At 38.3% G+C, this 27642-nt stretch overlaps 1 protein-coding gene across 9 annotated transcripts in view; it reads left to right on the top strand.

The window, feature by feature from the left end:
* The window catches only part of Satb1 (SATB homeobox 1), a 102599-nt gene extending 88050 nt beyond the window's left edge, over window positions 1–14549 (top strand). For 6 of the 9 annotated variants that reach the window (XM_070018669.1, XM_070018668.1, XM_070018671.1 and 3 more), the window contains exons 10-12: window positions 10421–10624; window positions 11219–11314; window positions 12771–14549. In XM_070018669.1, coding sequence (XP_069874770.1) covers window positions 10421–10624; window positions 11219–11314; window positions 12771–13286 — 816 coding nt within the window. In that variant the 3' untranslated portion in view covers window positions 13287–14549. The remainder of the gene's footprint in view (window positions 1–10420; window positions 10625–11218; window positions 11315–12770) is intronic. The other 3 variants (XM_070018672.1, XM_070018674.1, XM_070018673.1) reach the window with 3 other exon arrangements.
* The last annotated feature ends 13093 nt before the right edge of the window (window positions 14550–27642 follow it).

Below are 27642 nucleotides of genomic sequence, written 5' to 3'. Positions count from 1 at the left end.
AAATGCTATCACCAATATTAGGTGGTAAAATTAGACCCCATTTTGCAGAAGAGGTCATTGAGATCTAGAGAACTTGTAACCAAGGGATACAGGGCTAATATGTAGTAGACTCAATAGTCAAACTAAAAACTAAGATTATTAAGTAGACTTTAGATGTACAACATGTAGAAAACAAAGAGGTTGCCATAACTTCAGTTGAATGCCAGTGATGGTGAGAAGCATAGTCAGTTCAGCTGACTTATTTTCTCCAGCACTTTGACTAATTCATCCATCTGCTCTTTCTTTCATAACTCCACTTTTAAAAATACTGCCAGTTCTTCAAAGCCAAGTCATCACCACTCTTCATCAATGAAGACTTCTTTCTCTCTGTCTCATCTCTCCTGATATCTGCTATCACTGTCCTTCATCATATGATGCTTTGCACTAGTTGTTAAAAATTGAATGCTAGGGTTGTTTTGTTTTGTTTATTCCCAGATCAACTGAATCACTTAAGGCAAGTGCTACCAGTGAAGTTCATAGGCGCTGTTTGTAGTTCTCATGGACAAAATATTGGACAATGAATTCTATCATGCTGTTCGTGTTTTCTAGCTACTAGAGATCAATAGCATTATTGTCTGTACTTTGTGGGGGAGAGATCTGCACCATGGCTCAGAAGAATATTTTGCTTAGGTTCATGTAATTAAAATACTTATCCACAGTCCCTGTAGTCATCTACCAAAGCACTTGAGCATGACTTGAGTTATTTGGGTGTCAGAACAAAGGAGAAAATGTCCTAAAAGGACAGGGTTGGAGGATAGAATGGTACAGTGTTAGGCAGAGGCTAATAAATAGTCCAGCAGGTTCGGCTGAAGGTGACTGAGAGGCTGTGGGTGTGAAGCTTTTCCCTATTTCAGAAAGATGTGGAAGATTGTAAGCGGTTTCGCAGCTAAGACAAGTCAGGTGGGCAGAATGAAAAGAAGATGTCAGTTCTTAATGACAGTTTTAGCAGTAGCTAAAACTAATTTAATAATGAATGAAACTTAGGAGTATTTTGTGTGGTTTTAAATGAGACTGCATGAAGGATGAGGAGAAAGTGAAACTTAGCACTTGGAAGGCAGAGTGGATACATATTAGACAGGATCCAGATCATATTGCTGAAATTTATGTGATTTCCAATGATATCTGTGGCCCAGGGGAACAAACGGATAAGGTAGACTGTTTACTTATTTTTTTTGGTCGGTCGTGGGGCTTGAACTCTGGCTTGGGTGCTGTCCCTGCACTCTTCAGCTCAAGGCGAGCGCTCTACTGCTTGAGCCACAGCGCCATTTCTGGTTTTCAAGTGGTTAACTGGAGATAAGAGTCTCATGGATTTTCCTGCCCGGGCTGGCTTTGAACCATGATCCTCAGATCTCAGTCTCCTGAATAGCTAGGATTACAGGTGTGAGCCACCAGCGCCCAGCTAAGGTAGACTTTTTGAGAGTCTAGATTGTTCAAGGATCAGCCATAAACATGAAGTTTTTCTTTGTTGTGCTTGAGCTTTGTGGAGATTCTCCTGGAGATAGCTTTGAATTATATGTAAAAGTAAAGGTTTGAAACGTTAGGTGTTTTCCAAGCCTAATTAATGTTTTAAAAATGAAATTCACACTTTTGGAAATTCTCTATTTTAATCAAAGTAAGAGGTTGTCTTCTTGCTAGTAGATTATCTAGAATTCACATTGCTATCTTTATTCCTCTCTTTTCTGAAATTCTTCTTTCTGAAAACATCCTTTAAAATATTAGATTTCCTTGCCTGACGACCTTTAAGTAAGAACCATTTGTATCTCCTCTGGCCAAGATATCTTTTGATAATCATATTAGAAACAAAACAGTTTGTAGCAGAAGAAAAGCCACCATGTTTATGTGTGCCCTAAAGTCATCGGCTTAGAGAAGGTAGAAAGGAAGTGAACAGAAAAACCATAGAAAATAAATGATTCTCATGTTTTATCTGATTAACTTTTAAGTGAAATTGAAATTCCTTCTAAATTCACTAAATTTTAATGGAAGCTTTTCCTCAGGTTGTGGGAACGTTATATTTATGCTAATAATTACTCTTAAGAAACTGCAAGAGTTGTTTAACTTAATGATGAAATTCACTCAAATGAGAAATTTCTGGCTATTTTATGTCCTATTATTACCCCAATATAGAAACCTATAGATTTTTGACTGAGAATATTGAGTGCCTCAAATACTCTGGAGAGTCTAGAGGGAGTTTATACACAGTAAGCTCAGGGATTTAAAAAATCTTAACACTTAAAATATTTTTATTTATTTTGTTTCAACAAATACAAGTATCAGAAACTATACCTTAAATGTCAATATGTAGAGGGATTCATGCATACATATGCATACATAGGTGCTTTTACTATATTTCTTTTTAAAACCCATTCTTGGATAGAGTGGCTATAATGTGGAATAATGCCTTTGCTGGTACATCTCTGTTCAAATTTATTTCCCATGTTTTCTTTAATAAGACCAATGTTAACTTAGCAGGGCAAGTTCCTCTCAGTGTCTGCTGAGATTCTCTTCACTTTACACGAAGTAGCTATTATTAAGCTGGGAGGAAAGATTAATGCACTTCTTACTAATTCCATAGAGGAGAACATGTATCTTTATTAATGTTAATGGTGGGGGGGCCTCTCATTATGTTATAGAATGATTGGCTTGAGCAAAGGTTTTCCTTCTGAAGAACTTCATAACATTTAAAGGTTAATATGTTAGGTAAAGAACAATATCTTAAGACAAGCGTTTTTATTACAGGACATGATGGGACCGTTTTATTAAATTATCCGATGATTTGAATGGGGAAGAAGACAGAATGTATCTCTTCGTGGCCTCCACTTTAATGCCTTTAATCAAATAATGACCTTCTGGAATATAGTTAATTTTAAGCATTTGGAAAGATCAATACTACTTTGCCACCAAAAAATGGCCTAGATGATGAAATTTGATGTATTTAAAGTATCATTTCACCCTTTTAACCTAGTAAATAATTTAAAATGCTTTCAGTATGGCTTTGCTACTGCTGTTTCTCACTGGAGAAACTGGCTTGTGATGTATGCAGGCCTCACACCTAACAGAGATGGTTACTTCCTCAGGCCTGGCTGTGGCTGCATTATCGCAGAGCCAAATGCTACATTTGGGGCACAGTGTATAGAAAACATAGAGGATGTGGGAATGGAGCCTTCTCTAATATGAAAGGGGTGTTTTAAAGCATCATTAGTCACTGTGCATCTTTTGTCATATCTCTAAGCCTTTATGCTAAAGGAGAAAGATTTAGGTAGCTCTGACAATTAGAACCCATTTTCCCCCAGTTTCTAGAACACTGATAGGAAATTACACTTGAGTGCCAACAGCTTTGTAAATAAAAAAAATAAATAAATAAAAATAAAAATTGCCCTCCGTTAGCATGTTTGTGGGCAGATTAAAACCTGCCTTCATTAGCATAAGTAACACTTACAGATTCTTTTAAAAGTAGAAAATTATTTGCTGAATGATAAATTGCTGGCTTTATCGTTAGTTGTTGTTGAAAATGTACTCATTCAAAATGCTTGGTGTAGTTTAGTCTACAATAGTGAATTTTTTGTTAGAAGTACTGTTTAATGGATTATGTACTTAATCCTTGTTCTTACTACTTGCAGAGAAATGTAATTCATGCTTTTCACTAAAATGTTTGTATCAAATACTTTCCTATTTAGATTGATTTCTTTTAATATCATGTATTATTTTACTATATGCCCCCAGAGATTGGAATAAAATACTCCTGCAAATGACACATAAAAGATGAGGGTGAGCGGGGATAAATACCGACTATAAAATGTTTTGCTTTTTAGAACTCAAATTACCATTCTGTTTTTTAAAATGTATTTTTCTTTCTTAGTTGCAGAAAAAAATCATTTGTCATTTTCTTTCTCACTTTTTAGCTTTTAGTTTAAAATGTAAATGTGTATAATAGTAATAAATACATATATGTATATTGCATTAAATCACTTTTTTAACTCTCCAAGAATACCTGTCTATTCTCCCTGAAAAAGAAAAAACAATTAGTTTTTCTGTGCACTTCCAGACCAAGCCCCTAAGATTCTGGCTTTACCAGTGTGTGGCTTTAGAGACACAGTAAATACATTCGTGAAAGAATGCCACTTTCCTAATTCCCCTATCCTTTATCATGCTAAAAGTGAATTGACTTGAATTAACTATTCTGCAAAGAGTGGAATGGAACTCAGAGATGAGTTTGGTTGGGAATTAGCAGCTGAGAGATGAAGGTGCCAGGATTTTTATTTAAATGTGGCACAACAAGATTCTGTCAGTAAAGCACATCATTAGAATATTGAGTTTAAAACTGCTAATTTTTCCTTTAAAATGAGCATACAGTCATGTGTTTCATGGACCATAATAAATTGCCATTGTGTTGCCAGTGAGTTTGTTTTGCTTTTTTGCAGTACTGGTTTTGGCAGTCATTCTGCATTTTCTCGTTTCCTTTTTTTATGCTTCCCTCCTCCCCATCTTACATTTCTTTGATAGATCCCTAACCAAAACCAGTCAGAAGAACATTATTTATTTCAGTCTTAAGTTTAGCATCTTTTGCACCATTTTCTTGCTTACGGTAGCAAGACATTTGCAGATGGCTCTTGGTAACTATAAAGTACATAACAGTATTTCCTATGTGGCAGATGGATTTAAGACTTTTAGTTCTCAATAAATGTAGGTTTACAATACATAACTTTACAGGATTTGTGTTGTATATAACAGGTTTGAACATATTATCTCAGAATTCATCTGCATGGCATTTTCAGCTTATTCAGGGCCCATGCCAGTTTTTTCTTTTTTTCTTTTTTTTTAAGTAATAGAGGAGTGCTGTGATTGATAGCAACAGCTCAAGGCGTGATTCTGAATAGAAACAAAGGGTATAGAACAGAAGGTGTCAAATTAAACTTTGTCAGTTTGAAAAGTAGTAACATCCTGAAAGTTTTACTGATTTATTTACATGTGGCTACTGTTTATATTTTGCCCTCTTTATATGCAGTGTAATGATGCTTGGCAAATTTACTACATTTAAAGTTTAGATTGTTCCTTGTACCATTTGAGTTTTCTGAGAAGGGATCGGTCTCGTTATCTTGTCTTTTCAACTGTTCAAACAGTTATGATCTAAATGAGAATAATTCCCCATTTCTCCTCCTATGGATGGTCTTATGGGGCCTCAAGCCTCAAGACCTTTTCTAAAAATGTAATTATGTTCACACAAAATAGTATGTTTCCTTTCTTGCCTTTCTTCTCCCAAGTATGTGTATATATAATTATCATTTAAAAAGTCATAGCACTTTGGGTAATTACAATTTCCACTTGTCAGATATTTCAAATACTCCAGTCTCTTCCTGGCCTTCTCAGGTTCATTTGCCCTGACAATGTCATTGTGGAAAACTGACCTAGGTAAGGAGGTTGGTGAATTAGAAAGCATGAAGCTTCTTCAGTCAGTCACTTTCTGCAGAAACATAGGTCTGAGATTACTGTTATCACTAATAGAATCACAATCAGTAGGATTCAAAGTAGTCAAAATATTCCAAGGTATTTAAATAGTGCTAGAATAAATTCATCTTATTTTTGCCAGTGCCAGTTGGGAATGTGCCAGTTTATTTCTGCACTGACAAAAGAATGAACGTGTCAAAATGTCTGTTTTCCATTATTTCCTAAGAGATACACACATCAAGGGTAGCACATTACACTCCTCCTGCCCTCCCCCCATTTTTGGAATACCCTTGTAGAACTAACAGTCTACACCAGCTGCACCGTTAAATATTTTTGTAAGAAGCATCTGATTTCAGTCTCTGAAAAATCGTGTCTCTTGAAAGGCTAGCAGAGAGATTCTTCAACTTATAATTCATCAAATTACTTTTAGATAAGGAATTAGAAGTATTATTTAAGGGCAGAGGTTAATAGCAAACTACTGAGAATGTTATGTTAGTCATGGGCAATTAATAAAAATAAGGATCTGTCTTGTAAGTATAGAGACACAGAAGTGACAATATAAGCAAAATATTTGTTGAATGAGTCAGAGCTCCTTTTCTGAAATATTTGTTAAACCAGCGTGAGTGTGATTGTTTAGGAATTAGCTATCATTATTAGCCATTTTAAAAGAACTAATGATTTTCTTTTCCAAAGAACATCTGCGATCCACATGTTTCCTCACATATATCCCACTGCTAACTGATCTCTGGCTTACTTTAAAAAGTTCCTAAAGGATATGAAAAATCATTGGAGATTTTCAGATTTTCAGTCCTTCTTAGAGAAAAGCTTTTCTTACATGAAGGGTTCTTAATTTAACTCTTAGCAATTTTTAGTTACAAGCATTTAATTCTAAAAAAAAAAATCATGGAAGCTCAATGTTTAGCACTTATTGCAATAGTAGATTAGAAGTGAAGTTAAAAGAAAGTATCTTCAGTTCTATTCTTGGTGAACCTCTTTACTTTTCTTTAAAGGTAAATAAAATTTGCTCCATTTAAGCAAGATCCTGTCAGCTGTCATAGTTGAAGCACACAGACCAGCGCGAGAGGGAAAGTAACCAGAACCACAGTTAATAGTCAAACATCAATTTCAACATACTGTTTTGTACTTTACAAGTTTGTAGAGGTGGCAGTGGGAGGGGGGGAAGTTGGGGAGGTGGAGAGGAAAGGGACAGTAGGGGAAAAATAAAGGAGGGGATAACAATGCTCAATAGGAAATGGACTCATTACCTTGCTCATGTAACTGTAAACTCTCTGTACAGTATCTTTACAATAAAAATATATATATTAAAAATAGTCAAACATCGAATAAGATGCATATTTAAAACCAACACAGCAACAAAAATTTAGAAGTACAGTATAACAAAATAGCTTAATTAAAATGTATACTTCTGTTGGTGTCCAGATTGAAATATCAAAAGGAACATTCTTCCTCCAAATTGCCTTTGTAATATGAAAACATATTAGTAGAAGCATAAATACATACTATATGAAATAAAAATAGCTTAAATGTAGGAAAATAGGCGACATTTTTATGGCTTAACCTAGACAGCAAATATTTACCCATAAGAACTAACTAAACCAAAGATCTGATATACAGGTACAAATACTCAAATTCAGCTTTGGACATTCTTTTTTGTTATTGTTGTTGGTTGTGGGACTTGAACTCTGAGCTTGGGTGCTGTCCCTCAGCTCTTCAACTCAAGGCGAGCGCTCACTCTACCACTTGAGCTACAGCACCACTTCCTCAAATTCAGCTTTTTTTTAGTTAAATGTCATAGTCACATAAGTAGAGCTAAAATACATAGTACCACAGCTTTCTGGAAATAAACATGAAACACTGTGGTTTGGAGAGAAATATGCCCAATGGCTCTGTGATGATGATGATGATGATGATGATGATGATGATGATGATGATGATGATGATGATGATTTTTTTTTATTTAGTAGGTACTTTTTCAAGTAAATCTTTCATTTACTGACTCTGTCCTCAATTATTTTTATTCAGTGGCATCAAATGAATGTATTATTGCATGACTGTTCCCACATATGTATTTGTAAAAGATCTATTACATAGAGAATCTCTTAGAGCTGGAGGTATGACTCAGTGGAACAGCACTTGCCTAGCATGTACAAGGTCTTGGATTCAATTAGGGCAATAGAGGGGACCCCATTTCTCCAGATACCTACTAGCACTTCCCACTGGTGAGGTAGTAGATGGCCTGAGGAGCTGATGTGTCAGTCTCCATGTTTTCATTTAAAATCTTAATGTCAGCCACGTAGGGGAAAGCAAGCCTGACTTCTTTCACTATATATTGCAATCAGGAACACATTCACTTGAATGGTTCATTTTGGGAATAAAAGATCAGACTATCTATCCTCTGGCTTCATCTGCCAATAACTCAGAAAACAAAACTCTCTGTGGCTACATCTAAAAATCACATTAAAAAGAAACTCTACTGTGTCCATTCTCATCCAATTAACCTAATTGAAATTTCCAAGGAAGCCCTGGTCCTAGAAGCAGAGCCTAGGAAAGAGTGTTCATGATGATGAGGGCCCTGAAAGGAAAAGAGAGAAAATGGAGGATGAAGGGATTTAGTAAGAACATGGCCTTAGGAGGAAGGAAGCATAAGAATGTATGATAGGCTCTAGAGAGTCACAGAGATTGGGGCTGGATCTTTGTACCACTTTGCCAGCCAATTCCTGACCTCACTTGGTTCTGGGGGCCAGTGATAGGGAATAACGTCCTTCTGGACATGTCCAGTTAGCAAGCTGGCAAGGCAGTCTGTGGAGTATAGTACGGATGAGAGCTGTTGGCAGGCAGCACAACAGCTTAGAAGAGTGCTAGCCTTGACCAAAAAAAAAAGAAAACAAAAAAAGCGTTCAGAGTCAGAGCCTAGACCCTGAGTTCAAGACCCCGGACTAGAAAAAAGAAAATAAAACCAATGCAACCCTCAGATCTCAGCTTCCTGAATAGCCAGGATTACAGGTGTGAGCCACCAATACCCATTGCTACTCAGTTCTTTCTTTTTTCCCCCTGGTCCTGGGGCTTGAATTCAGGGCTGTAAGCACTGTCCCTTAGCTTCTTTTACTCAAAGTTAATGCTTTACCACTTGAGCCACAGCTCCATGTCTGGCTCCCTTTTTGTGGTTTTAGTAGAGTTAAGAATCTCATGGACTTTCCTGCCTGGATTGGCTTCAATCTGCAGTCCTCAGATCTCAGCCTCCTGAGTAGCTAGGATTACAGGTGTGAGCCACCAGTGCCCAGCCTACTCAGTTCTTCATAGTTATTCCCCGGGGTTAAACCTTGGACCTAGGGAGGCTTTATAGAAGTTCAGATTTGGTCATTCACTAGATATTGCCTCCTCTCCTAACTCAGAAAACCTATTTAAATGGTTCTGTAATAAATCATATGTTCATGCTATAGCAGGGGAAAAAACTGAATAAATAGGAATCTAAAGTCTCTTTCTGGAAGTTCTTTCTTGAGGAATTCTTCTAATGCCCATTCCAAACACTGTTCTCAAACTGGACAGATATACTTTTTCTCTCTCTGTTTCTTTCTCTGTCACTCTGTTTCTCTCTCTGTTTCTCTCTCTCTCTCTCTCTCTCTCTCTCTCTCTCTCTCTCTCTCTCACACACACACACACACACACACGCACACTTTTAGCTTATTTATTGTAAAGATACTGTACAGAAGGGTTACAGTTACAAGAGAAAGGTAATGAGTACCTTTCCTATTAAGCATTTTTACCCCCTCCTTTGTTTTTCCCCTACTATCCCTTTTCTTCCACCCTTCCCAATTCCTTCCCCCCACCAAGTTGTAAAGTTCATTTTCAACATAGTGTCTTGTACATCTCATTGTTACAATGGGACAACCTGTATCCTTACTTCAGCATTTTTTATTTCCCTTTCCTTCCCCAAATTAGAAAAATGTATATATAAAATGCAGGGCACTGGAATCAAATACAGTGACAACAGGGGTTATACCATGGGGGAAGAACATACAAAAGAAACAAAAAAATCACATAGTACATTAAAAAAAACAGCAACACAGAAAAAACCTCTTGTGTCTCTATCTTGGGGTTCATTTCACTTGGCATCATCTTATATGGTCATATGTACATAAAGCTACCAGTACAATTATTGTTTATTGCAGCATTATTCACCATAGCTAAGATATAGAACCAACCCAGATGCTCCTCTGTGGATGAATGGATCAAGAAAATATGATGTGGTGTGTGTGTATGTGTGTGTGTACACACATATACACATACATACAATGGAATTCTATGCCTCCATAAGAAAGAATGATACCACGCCATTTGTTAGGAAATGGAAAGACTTGGAAAGAATCATATTAAGTGGAGTAAGCCAGACCCAAAGAAACATAGGTCCCATGGTTTCCCTTATTTACAATAACTAATATACGTCTAGGATAATCTTACCAGACAGCAGAAAAGGTCAAAAGCTATGTCTACTTTTCTTTCTAATATAAAAAATATTAGAAAGCTTTCTAGTTCCTAAAATCTTCCATACCACTTTTTACGTACCTTCCTTGTCCCAGAAAGCCACCATCAGACAAAACAGGAGTAAAAGTACACTCATTTTTACTTTTGTCCTGTTTTTGCATGCCGTAAAATTGTTGTAAATGCCCTAGCCCTTGGAGTCTGAAAAGCATCTATTCTTTACAGTGTAAATCATAACATTCATTAGAAATGGAGCCTTCCTGCTACATAGCTTTAACTACCCTTTCTTCATAGGTTAAGAGAAAAAAATAATGTTAAAGTGGTTGGAGTGTTGTGAGCATATGAAAAAGCTGATTTATAGAATCTTTCCTTTTTATCTCCGAATGGGACATGCCAGCCTCCACCGCCACAACTGACATACTATCACCTGTCTCTACAGGGCTGGCTGTGTGAGCTGCTGCGCTGGAAAGAAGATCCGTCTCCAGAAAACAGAACCCTGTGGGAGAACCTGTCCATGATCCGAAGGTTCCTCAGTCTTCCCCAGCCTGAGCGCGATGCCATTTATGAACAGGAGAGCAATGCGGTGCATCACCATGGCGACAGGCCCCCCCACATCATCCATGTTCCGGCGGAACAGATTCAGGTTCGTTTACCTTGGCCAGTTGAGAATAGCACTAGGTAAACACCGCCTTAGACTTAGTGTGAAGCTGGTGTCTCTCTTCTTGCCACCAGTCTACACAGAGGCTTTTTAGCAAGAGATAACAATACATTGCCATCTTGCTTGGGGGGATAGAAGGAAAAACGGAAAAGGCTTGTTGTTTTCCAATATGTGTACTGTGTTCCTCACCCCTCATCACCCCCTCCCAAAGTGGCAGGAATCCCCCTTTGCACTTCTTATTTGGCAAGTGTGTTATTGTTAGCATTGGGATTTGTGTGTGAGAGCCTAGAATTTTTGTTGTGTGTTTGTTAAAAAATAAGTAAATAGTTTAAAACACCACCTATTCCTTAATTAATCCCATACTGCCCCTGAGGATAGGAATTACTGCTGCTCATTCTGTAAAGGAAGTTTTGCAGAATCACAGTTTTATACCTTGGCTTCTGTCCAGAGTGCGGAGGGGAGGGAAACATACTCTGGGCTCTTGCTTTATGCTCCTTTGGCCCCTCCTTCACCTCCAGCAGCCTCCCTACCCTCAGCTGCAGGTCAGGGGTGAGTCATGTCTGTTTGTCTTTCCTGTAGAGCCCCTCTCCCAGCACCCTTGGGAAAGGAGAGTCTAGAGGCGTTTTCTTACCAGGCCTGCTGACCCCTGCACCATGGCTCGGTGCTGCTCCTCAGGTGAGCGGGCACCAGTTATCAGCAAGAAGGGACCCAGAGAGGGGGGTGGTGTAAAGACCTGCTCCCTTGGTCAGGATTTTCAGTGTGAAGGATGGACTAAACCACTGTGCCAGCAGATCCAGCCTGGTGCTCCTCTGGTCCTGTCATGGCCCTTGTCTCAGAGTTCTGGGATTGGGTAGTTCATTGGGCTTCTTAGAAACTGTGTTCTAGATGAACTTGAGCTTTCTCCTTTAAGGGAAAGTATCCTTGTCTGCCAGACTGCTAAAATTCTCTCTCTGTTGAATCCCCTGCATTATTTCTTGGTATTGCTATGAAGAAACACAGATATATATATATGTAGCCAAAGTAATAGAGTTATCCATCCACCAGGAAAACAAAATCCTTAAGCGTGTATTAAAAGATCAAACAAATTGAAAACGAGAATCCCCTAGGATATCAAACACTAAAATAAGCATGAAAGCCCTAAAAACTTTCTGTTTTAGCTGAAACAAAGAAGAAGATATATGTTAAGTAATAAAAAAATAGTACTTGTTTGAAAATGTAAATTATTTTTTGATAAAATTGCTTCTTAGGGGGATAAGAGGAAATGCTCAGGCACAGTACAAAGGTTCTAATATTTTGCTGTTCACTCGAGTTGATTTGATTTGCTGATAAGAATTATGGGCATCAAGTGTACATAGATACATATCACTCATTTGTTCTGTATGATTGTGAATGGAAATTACAGTGCATACACAGATGCTAATTACCAAAGTGGCTGTGTACACTAAATTTAAATCCTACTGATAGCTGAGTTTACTGTGAAGACGAAACAATTCACTAGCCAGTGTACGGTGGATTGAACCTTTATTGTTTGGATCATAATTAAAAAAAAAAAAGCAGTGTCAGCCTAGTGCAGTGTGTCAGGGAAGTGTGTGTGTGTGTGCATGAGATTCTGGAACATCCTGTGGATCATAAGAGATAGGGCAGCCTGAGAGTACATGCTTTTCCATTCTCCCTCTCTCCATGTTTTATTTAGCCAGGCAGTGTAAAGGGGCTAAACACTTTTCTTTTCCCAATGGCTTCTTAGCTCACCTTTCTAAAACGTCTTTAACACCCTTGTTTCTCAATCTTCCTTTCCAGTCTTCATTCGTTGTTGACATCCTAAGTTGCTTTTCTGTCTTCACCTTCAATGCTTATCCTTTTGGAGATGTTAATGGCCCCCATTTTCAGAGCCCTGGGCTTCCTCCTCCTCTGCCGATCTTCTGATAAGTGCACAGTAGCCCCCCAGAGCTCACTAACTCCTGTCGTCCTAGTTCCTATCATTTTGATAGTTTGTTTTTTACCCCCTAATGCTCTTGGCTACTGATCTGGGCTGTGCATCTTTGTCCTTGTCTGTGGAATTGGCAGCACCTCCCCTCCCCATTTCTGATTCTAGAAGGCTTTGTGTGCTGACTGTCTGCTTGTTTCCTTGCAGCAGCAGCAGCAGCAGCAACAACAGCAGCAGCAGCAGCAACAACAAGCACCACCACCTCCACAGCCACAACCACAGCCACAGGCTGGTCCCCGGCTCCCTCCACGGCAGCCCACCGTGGCCTCACCTGCTGAGTCAGATGAGGAGAACCGGCAGAAGACCCGGCCACGAACCAAAATTTCAGTGGAGGCCCTGGGAATCCTCCAGAGTTTCATACAAGACGTGGGTCTGTACCCGGATGAAGAGGCCATCCAGACTCTATCAGCCCAACTTGACCTCCCCAAGTACACCATCATCAAGTTCTTTCAGAACCAGCGCTATTATCTCAAGCACCACGGCAAACTGAAGGACAATTCTGGCTTAGAGGTAGACGTGGCCGAATATAAAGAGGAGGAGTTGCTCAAGGATTTGGAAGAGAGTGTCCAAGATAAAAATGCCAACACCCTGTTTTCCGTGAAACTAGAAGAGGAGCTATCAGTGGAAGGGAACACAGACATCAATGCCGATCTGAAAGACTGAGAGCAAAGTATTATTTTCATTCAACAGTGCCACCGGTGTTTACTAACAACGTGAAAAGTCCATCTTGTGTTCGCTCAGAAAACCTTTGTTGTTCATTGTTTGGCCAACCTTCAATCTTCAGAAACTTGCACAAACAGGAAAGTTGGGAAGGAAAGTAAGGACTGCACTATGTTTAAACGCCTTTGTTGTAACACTGCTGGGCAGCCCGGGTGAAGCATTTGCGGACTGTTTGATATTAAAAATTTTTGTTCAAGGGATGCACCCAAGTGTGTTCCCAGTAAGCATGATACCAGAGAGGGTTTTTTTTTTAAGTTATTATTATTCTGGAGCCTCAAACAAGCATTATAATTTCTGTGATTATGATTTCCTTTTCTTTAACTATTTCTGTAACACTCCACACTGATCTTTGGAAAATCGCCCCTTATTTTAAAAAATAAAGAAAAAAAAAGAGTTTGTTACTCTATTGTATGTTACAAAAGAACTATAGACTGTGAATGCAGTTTAAAGATGACATATGCCAACAAATGCCTTGTACTATAATGGCACTGCCGTAATTCAAATTTGTTTTTATTTTGGAAATAAAAGTTCACTGTAATTTTTTTTTCATTCTCATTGTTACATGATTTTTTTTAAAGAAAACAACAAAAAAAGGAAAAGAAAATGTGAAACACAATTTAGTCCTCATTATTTATTTGTAGACCCTGCCGCATCTTGTTGTAATTAATTTTTTGGAAGTTTCCGTTAAATGTAATATTGCTTCTCTTGTTACCATTACTGATTCTTTTCTATTTATAAATGTATTTTGATGGGCAGTAAAACAAAGTGTCTTAAAAGTTTTAAATAGAGAAAATGTGCTTTACACAGTTGCCTATAAGAAGTGCTCTATGTTATCCAAGCAATTCATACTATAAGCTTCACTCTTACTGTTGTATGCAATTTTTACTATCATGCAAATAAGCTTAGGTAAATAAAACTAATAGATCACCTTAGAAAATTATGCAATTAATGTGAAAATAATTGATGTTTGCAATGTGTCTTCCTTTGGTTTACAATCAATTTTAAACCTAAATCTGTATAAAATTTCTGTATAAAGGTGTATTTCTTTTTTTTTTTTAATGAGTTTCATGGCTATGAAAACACCAGCTATTTTGTTACAGCTGGCTGTTTTTATAAGTGTATCACAATTTTCTTTATGCAGAAATGTTCTGATTAGGAGTGGTTATTGACTGTAACTACACAATTAAAACTGTTTGTATGGTATGACACGGCAGGGTTTGTCTGCTTATGTGAAGTAACTTTAACAAAGAGTCCACAATGGCCCTTTCAGTTAGGTCCATGTTAATGTTTTCTTGATGATAAGTTTGTTGATTTTTAAAAAGAGCAACTTGAAAAGTCACTTGAAATACTGTAAATTTAAATACGGACAACGCACTCATTTTTAAATAGGCATGAAAATTCACAATGAAGATGATAATCTGTTTTTGGTTGACATTTTGCTTAATGAACAGAGATAGGACAGTCAGAAGACTAACAAGTATCTTTTCTGACAGTCACGCTCTTAAAAGGAATTCACCTGCTCTTACTATACAATCCTTCAATTAAGCAATACTTTTCCTTAAGCTGAGGTGTATTTTTAAAGGCCATTAATAGTAACATAAAATATGTAGAGGAAAAAATGGACTTTCTGTGTAAGAACCTCCTTACTAAGTATTGTATTTTTTATTACAAGTTATAAGTGAAGAAAGTTCCTAATCCTGAGCTCATTTGACTGCATATGTCATAACTACATAAAGAAAATAAGAAGAACATGCCTGGGATTTAAACACCATCTTCAAGATTCTTATGAAACCTCCGTACATTTAGCCAGGATGTAAAATAAGCTGTGCTAATAGTCACAAAAAGGATTGAAGCCAGTGCTAGGGTTTTGAGTGGGCTGGGTTTTTTTTTTTCCTTTTAAACATATCTGTCTCATCCATTCTTTTTAAGGTTCCTTAGCTGTTGGTGTGGGTATTCAGTGTTCTGCAGCCTGCCTCCTCGGCTAGCCATTACCTTAGCCTCAGTGAGCTTATTGGGAAGCATCAAAATACCTGAGATGCTTTATTTTGAACTTTTATATCAGCTAAAATGGAATCATTGAAAACACCCAATAAAGCTTTAAAATTCTGTTTTCTTTTTACACCCCCCCCTCCCCTGCCGAGGGTGGGGGGTGCTTAGAACTCAGGGCCTGCTTGTGTGCTGTCCTTTTTCCCTCATGGCTGGTGCTCTACTACTTGAGCCACAGCTTCAATTCCAGCTAGTTGCAGATAAGAGTTTCATGGACTTTCCTGCCCAGGCTGGCTTTGAAATGAGTTCTTCAAATCTCAGCTTCCTGAGTGGGTAGGATTACAGGCATGAGCCACCAATGTCCAGCAATTCTATTTACATTTGAAGTACAGCAGAGCTGTAGGCTGAAGGCTGCTATTCATTGTAAACTAGTTTCTAATTCACTAAGTGAGAAAACAACTGTAAACTTCCTTGTTTTGCTGAATTCCGAAAAGTAATCATTTGAGCCAGAGGAATTTGAATCAAGTAAACCAGATTTTAAGTAGTAAAATAGAAATGCCATTTGCTTAAAAAGCTATTTCCTCAAATTTAAAAGACTGGAGACACCATCAAATAGAATTGATGTCTCTCTTTTTACCTTTTTCACCAGCTCAGCACTGAACGTAAGGTGTCAAATACATAGGAAGTTTAATCATTTGGGGGAGGAGAAATTGGTTTGGAAGTGACATTTTCAATGAAATGGTGAGTGTGTGTTGGAAATCATAATTTTGCAAGTAAAATTCTCACATCTTTTAGCTTTTAAAGGTCAGCGTGGTTTTACCAACTTAGTAGGAAGTATGTTAGTAAACAACGTTGGTCTCACTGGAGTGAGCAAAATTGTTTTCAGGGAAGATGGTTCATTGTGAAAAAGACGTGCCCAGATGATCTTCTGTACCCTACCCCATGGCATTGCCTCCCATGCCAGCCCTCCTTTGGTTCCTGTGACCATGGTAAAATTCCTCCAACAGGCTTCATTGTGTCCAAGTATTTCAGAGACAGTTAAAAGCTGGGCATGACATAGTGTTTCGAGCTCTTAAGACCTTAGCAGAGTCAGGTAGTTTACAGGTAATATTCAACCTTGTACATCTGAATCTGTCACAGATTTTTTCACTCAGCACTTTGCCACTAATTTGTATTACACTCTGTGGCCATATAATACTTGCACATTGTGCAAAAAATAATGTTGATAGTATCTTCTTGCCACATAATGTGCAGAGTTGACACAACCTTTGAGAACCAAGGTAACTAAATATGTGTGCCCTAGTTGTGTGGCATGTGGTAACTGATCTGTACATACCATGTAGAAAATGTGTATTGATTAGCATTTAGAACTAAGGAATCCTGAGCTTAAGAATTCTTTCCCCCCAAGTAGTCATATCTATACCCAACTGTGCTTATCTAAAATACATAGAGTGAATAGAAAAACCATTAAGTGCTTCAAGATTGATTTACAATGAGTATTCCACACATTCCATTATTAAATTCCCCCTTATTCCCTATTGTTCATATTTGGCTGATATGAAGGTCCTTGATTGTCACAATATTTTCAATAAATGATATATTCTGAACTGCCTGGTGATATTTTCAAAAAGTGCAATTAAGTGCATGCCTGTAATATAGCTAATAGAAATTAGAGTATTGTGTTCAAACCACCCAGAAATTTGCATGACAGTGTGAATGCCAAGAGGGCCAAAATATCATAAAATATGAGAAAATACAGATACTGACCTCTCCGTTACAAGTAAATATTTTAGATTTGACAAGGGTGTATTATGGATTCATGCATGCCTTTTGACAACAGCCGAACTACAACACCAATATGCACATTTTAATAAAATATAAAGTACCCTTATTAAGGAAATGTGGTAGAAGATATGTCTAGAATACTATACCTGTTTAACAACACCATATGCTAAATAAAACAGTTTGGAATTAATGTTTAAAAGATGAACAACATTTTTAAGCCTTCCTTAAGCTGATTACCCTTCACATCTCCCAGTTTAATTTGATTAAAAAAAGCACTATGGACATGTTGAATTGAAACCCCTTTGTACAACAACTTAAAGGTTTTTACAAAAAGCATTTCCAAAATCAATTCATTGCATTGGCATTGTGCATTTAATTCCTTTTTCCACCAGCTATTTCCAGCTTACAAATAGACCTCCTATGACCAAAAACATTTGACATAGGCTCTGTTCTCTCTGACGAAGGAAAGCAGTAGAACTGTATATTTGTTGCCTTGCAAAGAAAACATTTTCAGGGAAACTCTAGAGTGACATAATCTGCACTAAGTTAAATGGTGATTGGTATTCTTTACTTTTGCTGGATCCAAAATCTATTTCAATAGGTTTCGGGACAGGGACAGAATCATTCATTCATGCTGCTAACACCTTGCCAAAAAAAGATGTCCATTGGCTGCTCTGACTTCACTCTCTCTCTGAAAAGCACCAATATTACTTGCTATGGGAGAATTAAAGTTCCAGTATTTAAGTACACCCATGAAAGAAGGCATTGCGTCTGTAGTACTGTGATACAAATGAATGTTTTTCCAGGGTGTAAACCTATTGAGCCATACCTTGATGTAGGAACAGGTTTCACCACTGCACCTGTTACCAGTTCTAATTTCCAAGTCATTGTCTCATCAGATCAAGTACAAAGATGTCCTGCCTTATCAGGCCTCTTGACTGGCATTGCACTCAGATGTGTTTAAAATAATCACAAATAATAGTCATTGGATGCTTCATGTTAGAAGGCCCTAACATAACGTTCTTTAAAGCTGTCCATTTCACTATGAGGTACTTCAGATGGGCGCTAAAATTCTCACTTCAAAACCAAGAAAGAAAGAAAGAAACTGTGACTAAAAGAAAAAAAAGGAAATAAAAAGGCAAATGGGTGAACTGACTTTTTCTGCTGTCAAGTAGTCATATAATTCTTAAGCCCAAGTTTTCTATCTTCAAATTTATGTTCCTGTTTTCTCCTTAATAAGAGCTTTCGCCAATTCAGAAAGAACTGCTTGCAACTCAGAGTTTTCAGAAATACACAGCATATATTTTGCTAATACGAAAATGTTGACAACCCAAATCAAGTGAAGAAATGTTCCACCATGAAATACTCATCCTAAAATTTTGCTATCCTGTTATAATGTGTATACATACTAAGTATTATCCTAGCACACAAATTTATAATGAACTTTTCAAATGCACACAAAAAGTAGAAGAAATGCCTTCTGTGGGTTCATCACCCAGCTCAACAAGTGTAATATCTAGCTTAAAGTATTAATTAATATTTTTGTATTCATATTTGAAAAACTCATTAACATTAAAATAAAGGATCTATAAAAATCCCAGTGGTTCAATGTTTTTGCCCATAATAATGTGATGACATCTTAATTTTTGCAAAGTAATGATTTTCTAATTTCCATCAAAACTTGAAGTTTTTTTTCAGCACCCTTTGAGAATTTTCAAAAAGCCAAGTTTTAGAAAGAGAACCTGTGAGAATACCGCAAATATTTGTAACATAAAAAATAGAAACAAACCAGTCTTTCTTTATTTATAAACAATACGTGCTTTCATATCATTGTTGAAAGTAAAGTACATAATTTCCAGTTATGCATAATAAAATATGTAATTAAGCAACATTCCATGGTGGATTAAAGAATTAAAAGCTTCAGGTGCAGGAAAGAATTCATTGGCATTTTCTTTTTCAAGGTGGTATTTTGAGGTGTTACTTTTCATTTTCCTTTGACATCCTATAACAAATAAATAGACAGAAACAGGTGAGAAAATGAGAATATGAAGTCTTGGCTCTACTACTGTAGACTTGCAAATCATAGTAAGGGAGGATTTTTGCAACATGCCTAGCCAGTCCAAATGGAAAAGGACCCAAATCTTTGCCTGAGGAGAAAACAAAACAAAACAAAATCTCAAAACAAGAATTTATGTTCCAAGAAATGGAAATCACATAAGAAAAAGTTGACTGCATTTGATAATTCCTATATTTCAAACTACATTATATGAATTCACATGCCAATTAATAGTCTGTTAAGTTTATTTCTGTTAAGCTTGTTTTTCAAATGAATATATACATTTAATTAACAATTCTGTGCTATAAATACTGAAGTTCACAGAGGCATCTGGCATTTATCCTATTTTTTTAAAAAAAGATAATCAAATAAAATCAAACCACTCAGTATCATAATGTGTCAAAATAATCCTGAAAAAAATTATCCTGCTTAGCTTTGGAGAATAAAACAATGTTAAAGAGATGCAATTCTCCATTGTTTCCAGTACATATACTTCTTCATGTAATTCTTAAATTAATTATAATCAACCATATATGCTAAAGTAAATCACTATTACATACTTGTTTTACTCAAATTCTGTACAGAAATATATTAGTGATGAATGAATGAATGATGAAGGAATAGATGAATGAGGTGTTAGATATAAAGAATGGAATGTTCCATGGACAACCTTCTTGGTGATATCGTTAAACAAATATGAAGAGCCTTCTGATAGTCATTAAAATACCTCAACTGATAGTCTTGTTGAAAAGTACTATGTACAACATATTACTAAGAGAATCTAATAAGCCATTCACATCCAGTACCATAAAATAAAATATAAAGAAAACAAATTAATGTAAAAATTGGACAAACAATACCACCAACTGAAAGGTAATCTGGATGCATAGAGATGCATGAACTCCTGTAACAACTTGCTAGGGGAGACTACCAACGTTACTGATGTATCATTGGTGTATAATAGCTGTACCTATTTAATTAGAGTACAATTTGATATATGTGGCATATGCATGTCAAAAGTCTATATGGCCGCCTAAACACAAACACTAAACAGGGAATTGGAATGTCTATGTAATTTCCCTGTGCCCTTCTGCAATGGTTCCTACTTTTCTCATTCGCATCTGTCACCATCCCCATAAATCACTGGACTGCTTTCAATCATTGTAGACTCATTTGCATATTCTAGAATTTTCTGAATAGAGTCATGCTGAATATACTCTAATTATTCTAATAGTCGTCCTCATGTTCATTCCTTTTGCCCTTGCCCATTTCCTTGTGTGGACATGGTGCAATTTATCCACAAAGTGCTGATCAGTAGTTGGGTTGTTTCCAGTTTGGGGCCATTATGAGTAAAAATTATATGAATATTTATATATGAGCCTTTGGATATATGCTCTCATTTCTCTTGGGTAAATTCTTAGGAGTAAAATAATTGCCTATCAATGGCATAGTGTTGGGTTTGTAAAAAACTGACAACCATTTTCTAAGTCATTGTCCTATTTTATAGGACACCAGCAGTGTGTGCATTCCTATTGCTCTTACTTTCTTGCCAACACTTTATAGGGTTAGTCTGTTCAGTTTTAAATATTCTTATAAGTATCTGAGGATAACTCCTTCTGAGTTTCATGTCACTCTTCTTCATGAATTCTATTTCTTTAACTGATTATATTTTTCATGTGGTGATTTGCAATTCATATTTCTTTTTGACATATCTAGTGTTTTGTCCATTTTTATTGGATCATTTATTTTTTATTGGATTTTGAGTGTCCTTTATATATGTGTGTGTGTGCATGTGTGTGACTTACAAATGTTTCTTCCATTTATGGCTTATATTGTCATTCTCTTAGTATTTTCATTGAAGTATAAATATTTTTATTTTAGCAAACTCAATTTTTTTAAATGTCTTCGTTTCCTTGGTTTCCGTGTGTGTGTGTGTGTGTGTGTGTGTGTGTGTGTGTGTGTGTGTGTGTGTGTGTGTGTGTGTGTGTGTGTGTGTGTAATGGAATTGTTCTCTTTATTTCCTTCTCCATCTATTTGCTGTTGGTATATAGGAAAGCTACTGATTTTTGTGTATTGATTCTATATATCATTCTACTTTGCCAAATGTATTTATCAGGCCTAGAAGTGTGGGATAGAGGCTTTAGGGTCCTATAGATATAAAATTATGTCATCTGAAAATAGAGATAATTTAACTTCTTCCTTCCCTGTTTGGATCACTTTTATGTCTTTCTCTTGTCTTATTGCTCTGGCTAGGCTTTCTAGTACCATACTGAACAGGAATGGAAAGAGTGAATGTCCTTGTTTTGTTCCTGATTTTAGAGGAAATGGTTCCAATTTTTCACCATTTAGTATGATGTTGGCTGTTGGTTTGTTATATATAACCTTTGTTTTATTGAGGAATGTTCCTTCTATTACTAGTTTCTCCAGAATCTTTAAAATAAAAGGACGTTGGATTTTGGTAAAGAATTTTTCTTCATCTATTAAGATAATCATGTGGTTCTTGTCCTTGATTCTGTTTACAAGTTGTACCGTGTTTATTGTTTTTTCATATATTGAACCAGTCTTGCATGGTTGAGATTAAACCCCCTTGATCGTGGTATATGGTGTTTTAGTTGTTGTTTTAATTAGTTGTTGAATTCAGTTTGTATTTTGTTGAGGAGTTTCGTATCTAGTTCATCAACAAGATGGGTTTGTAGTTTCATTTTTTTGTCGGGTCCCTGTCTATTTTGGGGATGAGTGTAATCTTGGTTTCATAGAGTAGGCTTGGTAGTGATCCCTCCCTTTCTATGTCATGGTAAAGTTTGAAGAGTATTGGTGTTAGCTTTCTTTTAAAGGCCTTATGAAATTCAACTGTGAATCTGTTGGGTAATGGGCTTTTCTGTTTTGGAAGGCTCTTTATTGCTGATTTGATTTCAGTATTTGTTATAATATATTTAGTTGATATCCTGTTGGCCTATTTTTGGTTGGATGAGGTTTTTAGGACTCTAACCCCTGAGCAACACCTCCAGCTTTCCCACTCGCCCCCCCCCCTTTTTTTTAAGATTCCAGTAGATTATCTGCACTATCATATCATCTTACTAGTAGAACATTTTTTGTATTTTTTTCTTTTCAAGCGAAATGCTTTTCTTTCTTTTATTTCCCAGAATATGCAGCACAATACTGAACAGAAATAATGAGAGCAGATAACCTTGCTTTATTCCTGTTATAAAGTGACCCTATTCTAAACCATTTGCCTTACAAATGCACTAATCTGTGCAAGGGATATTTTTCTTGATAAAACTGAGACACAAAGAATTTATGTAACTGGCCACAGTTGATACATCTTCCTGTTACCAGTCCAGATGCAGCTATAGTTTTATCACGCGACTCTGCTCTCTGCTGGTTTTGTACCACAGTGCATAACTTTACTCTCAGATCCTGACCAGGGCATCAGGCCAGTCCACAAAATCCTATTTGACCAAAATGAACTTGAAACACAGAAAGCAATAAGAGGAGAGTTATGTGAAAGAATGAGATGAGAAGCAAAAAAGAAGAGAAGCATGAAGCAATGTTAGAAGACAGCAAGGGCTGGGAAATCACTCAAAGGAAGAACATACCTTCTGCACATTTCTATGTTATGAGAAAAAGATTCTAGAAACCATCTCAAACTGACTTAATGATGTTAGAGACATTGCTTATTTATAAGCTTGATGCTTCCAATAAATGCCCTAATTTTAGAAAGAGAATGTATTTCTCTATATTAGAAGAGACAGAATGATAATTCCAATGTTCCAGATAAGGAATCAGCCAACTGTGGTTCATGGGCCAAGTCTGTCCTGCCATTTGTTTTATAGTTAAAGTTTCATGAGAACATAGCCAACCACTTCACTTTTTCTCTTCTTTGTGATGTGATAGGGCACCCTGTGACAAATGTGACTCCATCTTGGATATAGGACTACACTTCCACTAGTAGGACCAGTTCCTTGAGGTTTGGCATTTACAGGAAATATGTGCTCTGTGTACCCTAGAAATGGGGTCATAGAAACGGATTACACTTGCTTACAGACTTGTTCAGCTTCTGTAACTTCCTGCTTGGCTTGCACCTGCAGAAAAGAACTGTTAGTGACTTTCCACCCCTTAGAAAGGGCTCAGTACTGCACTTGGGGACCCGCTGACCCCGCGTAGTCACCAGGCAGCTAATACACTTTCTTTTGGCTATACTCTATGTCTATGTGGTCCTCTCTGTTAGCATAACTTACATTTTTGGAGGCCCCCAGTGAGATGCCCAGAGATTTAGATCCTGGACCTTGGGTTGTCTCGGCCAGCAGCCAGGGCACAGAAGAGGCTCGTGGGGCCAGACTCACAGGGCAGGTAACACCTGAACCTTCCAGGGCCCTAGAAACTCTAGCCACTGCTCCTTGGATGTCCCGCTGATCCCGACACTCACCCCCAAATTATTCACGACAATCGTAGAAAGTTGCCTGTTTCTATGAACCTTGAGGTAAGTCTGTTCTGTTTGGGGTGCCCTTTCTGTAGGACACTTAGGAGATACTGGATGTGACCGCAGACCCATGCCCAAGAGACCAAGTGAGACATCACCAGCCCCCTGTAACTTTGATTTAAGTCCTGGTGTGTAATTCTGACTCGAGTCCTGGTGTGCGTGAGTGGGGGCCGCCAAGTGTCTGTTCTGTCAACTGTTCCCATTGGTAGTTTGTTTCATTTGTGTTAATTTTCTTAATAATGGGAGGAGATTCGAGTTATCCTACTCCCTCCCAAGTTTATGCTCAAACATTTTAGAGATGGATTTGACAATGAAGCATATTATAGCATCCGTTTCTCCTCAGGAAAACTCCGGACCCTCTGTGAATTTGAATGGCCAGCATTCAATGTGGAATGGCAAATATGGAAACCTGGGACATCCAGATGGTATGGGAAGTCTGGCAAGTGGCCACTGGAAACCCTGGCCACCCTGATCAGGTCCCCTATATTGACCCCTTGTTTTTTATTGCAGACCACTCTATCTTGATTGAAAGCTTATACCCTTTCTTTGGGCACCCATGCTCTCTTAGTTCAACTGAAAAGGAGAAACCAAAAATGCCACCCAGGAGGAGGCTTAACTTTCTCTAGCCTATGCAGTCCAACAGTCCTAAACTGGATGCGCAGCGGCTGGGGATTCAGCAGGGAAAGACCAAGTTTCATCCACCTCGGGACTCCTCTCTCTCCCCCTTCCACATGTGGAGTGGCTCTGAGTACTGGGAGGAAGCCCAAGCCACTTCTATCCATGCCTTGAAGGAAGACCCCCTGCGGGAGCTCTGATGCCCAAGAAACCAATCCCTTTATGGTATATGTCCCATTCTCCACCAGTGGTCTTTATAATTGGAAAACTCAGAATCCCCCATTTACTGAGAAACCTTAGGCACTTGTGAGTCTCCTTGAGACTCTTTTACACAAATCAGCCCATGTGGGATGACTGACAGAAGCACCTGGCCACTCTTTTCATAGCTGGGGAACAAGACTAGATCAAGCTAGAGAGCAGGAAGATTGCTTTGGGGACCGGGACAAAAAAATCTTCCAGACAGGGATGCTTGTTTGAGACATGTTTTCCCTTCAGAGATGCCTGCCTGGGACCCCAGCACTGACCAACATAAGGAGAAACTGGACAACTTTGGTCAGATTCTGTTAGGGGGGGGATGAAGGCAGCTGCCAGGAGATCCACAAACCTCTCTAAGGTGAGCAAGGTGATTCAAGAATCCCAAGAATTGCCTGCTGGATTTCTGGAGCACCTCCTGGAAGCCTCCAGGGTCTATACTCCAATAGACCTGGATGTTCCGGAAAACCAATGAACAATAAATATTGTTTTTGTCATGCAGTTAGCCTCAGATATTAGAAAAGTTGCAGAAATTAGAAGTGTTTGAAGGTGAGAATAAGTCTCAGTTGTTGGAGATTGCCCAGAAAGTCTACAATAAGCATGATTCATCAAGAGGATAGGTAGAAAAGAAGTTGGATAAGGTTGTCATAGCAGTCTTCTGGGAGACAGATGGGGAGAGATTTAAAGGAAAAGACAAATACCAATGAGGAAAAAGAAAGCAAGACAAGGACTAATGTGCCTATTGCAAACAAAAGGGTCACTGGAAAAATCAATGTCTAAATAGAAGGAAGCAAGAGAGATGACAGTCTTCCAACTTGAGGAGGTATAACAGGGCAGGGCCTCCATCCTGCTGAACCCCCCAGGAGCCTAGGGTGACAGCAAAAGTTGGGGGCAAACTGGTTGAGCAGTCCACACTGTACTAAAGAAGCCCAAAGACAGCCATTCAGGGAGTGGCTTTGTTTGGAAGAATGGCTTTGTTTCCATGGACCACTTCTCCAATGGTAGACCTGGGACAGGTGGCATAACTCACCTCTTTCTTGTTATACTCGACTTCCTATATCCCGTGATGGGTAGAGACCTCCTTCGGAAACTGGGGGCTACCATTTCCTTTGGGGAATCAGAGACTCGGTTAACCCTAAGCAGAGGCCAGGCCACAATCCAAATCTTGGTGAACTGCCCACTATCTGAGGAATATCGCCTAGAGCCCAAACCAGTTCTTCGCAATATTCTCCAGCCCTCAGAGTATCTGCATCTGTTGCAACAAATGTTTCCCCAAGTTTGGGCAGAAAGCAACTCACCTGGCCTGGCTGCCCACCAACCTCCAATTGTTGTTCAGTTATGGAGCTCGGCCACCCCTATCAGAGTGAGGCAGTAGTACCCTATGAGCCTAGAGGCGAAACAGGGAATTGCAGTCCACATAAACCAATTGAGGGAAGCAGGAATACATGTCCCATGTCATTCACTCTTGGAATACCCTGTTACTACCAGTCTTGAAGCCCAGATCCCAGGCAGATCGAGACTGTACATCCTACAGTCCTGAGCCCTTATACGCTCCTGAGCCTTCTTCTGCTGAATCTATACAGTACTGGATCTCCCTGCTTCTGGCACCTGTCATTCAACCCATCTTTGCCTTCGAATGGACTGTCCCTGAGGGAGGATACACAGGCCAATCAACCTGGACCAGATTGCCTCAGGGGTTTAAGAACTCTCCAAACTTGTTTGATGAAGCCTTAAGTGATGAGTTATTGGAGTTCTGCCAGAGATATCTGAAAGCACTTTAGTCCAATATGTAGATGACCTCATAGCTGCCTCTGACACAGAAAAGAATGCAGAAAGACAACTGAAGGACTGTTGGAGACCCTTCAGGCCTTGGGTACTGAGTTTCAGCAAAGAAGGCCCAGCGCTGTATGCCCCGTCACCTATCTGGGTTATTACCTGGAAGGAGGAAAGCATACCCTCTCCAGGAGTTGCATCTCAGCTATTTTGCAGATTCCCCACTCTAGAAAACAAGAAGCAGGTATGAGAATTTCTGGGGGCATTTGGTCATTGCTGCTTGTGGATTCTGGAGTTCGTTACAATTGCCAAACCCCTGTATAACAGTCTAGGGGAACACAACCTTTGGAGTGCACTGAGGCAAAACAAAAGGCTTTTGAGACACTAAAGAAGGCCCTTGTGTCTGCACCAGCCCTGGTCCTACCAGATATGGCGAACCCTTTTCACTTATTCCTGGATGATCAAACAAGGATGTGGGTTTTCTGTATAAAAGGAGCCCTGAGAAAAGGCTCAGCACTGCACTTGGGGACCTGCTGACCCAGTATAGACCCTGGTCGGCTAATAAAGACTTGCTTCTGGCTGTGTCCATGTGATCCTCTCTGGTGGCATACCTCATAACAGTGATGGTTTTATCCTGCAGATGAAGAGTACAAGTGATTTTATGAAAGAAGCCATATGGCCCTTCAGCCTATAATATTTACTCTTCGGCCCTTTACAGAAAATGTTTGTCAGCTTCTTCCCTAGTTAATCTCTGTCTAGCTATGGACAGGTAAAGAATGAAAACAATGTTCTAACCTGTTCATGCCTGCAACCCAAGCTACTCAGAAGAGAGAGAGATAGAAAGATCACCGTTTAAGGATAACCTGGAAAAAAATAGTTAAAGGATCTTATCTCAAAAACAAGCCAATATAGTAGTTTCCATTTGCAATTCCTAACTATGTGGGAAGACTAGGTAGGAAGATCACAGTCTGAGTTTAGCCCTGGGCAAAAACAACATGAAACCTATCTGAAAAATAACAAAAGCAAAAAAGGACTGGAGCACGGTTCAACTAGCAGAGCAACTGACTAACCAGAGCAAGATCTTGAGTTCAAAGCCCACTACCAACAAAGGAAGTTGGGGTAAGGAGATAGAATTAAACAGTGGCTTAGGTCACCACAAAGTAAAAAAAAATGATCTGAATAATGAGTTTAGTATTTTTGAGAAGGTTGAACATATATTAACCAGAAACCCCTTTTGTTCTTGGTTCAACATTTCACTTGATGTGCATAAAGAACCAGAACCTAGTCCATTCAGCCTAAGAGGCTAAGACCAAAGATCTAACACTCTGAAACTCCTCAGCAAATATTCTATG

Source organism: Dipodomys merriami, unplaced genomic scaffold (genome assembly GCF_024711535.1).
Source record: "Dipodomys merriami isolate MVZ:Mamm:240054 unplaced genomic scaffold, mDipMer1.0.p SCAF_13, whole genome shotgun sequence".
In the NCBI taxonomy this organism is placed as follows: Eukaryota; Metazoa; Chordata; class Mammalia; order Rodentia; family Heteromyidae; genus Dipodomys; species Dipodomys merriami.
This window is presented reverse-complemented; position numbering and strand designations above follow the sequence as displayed.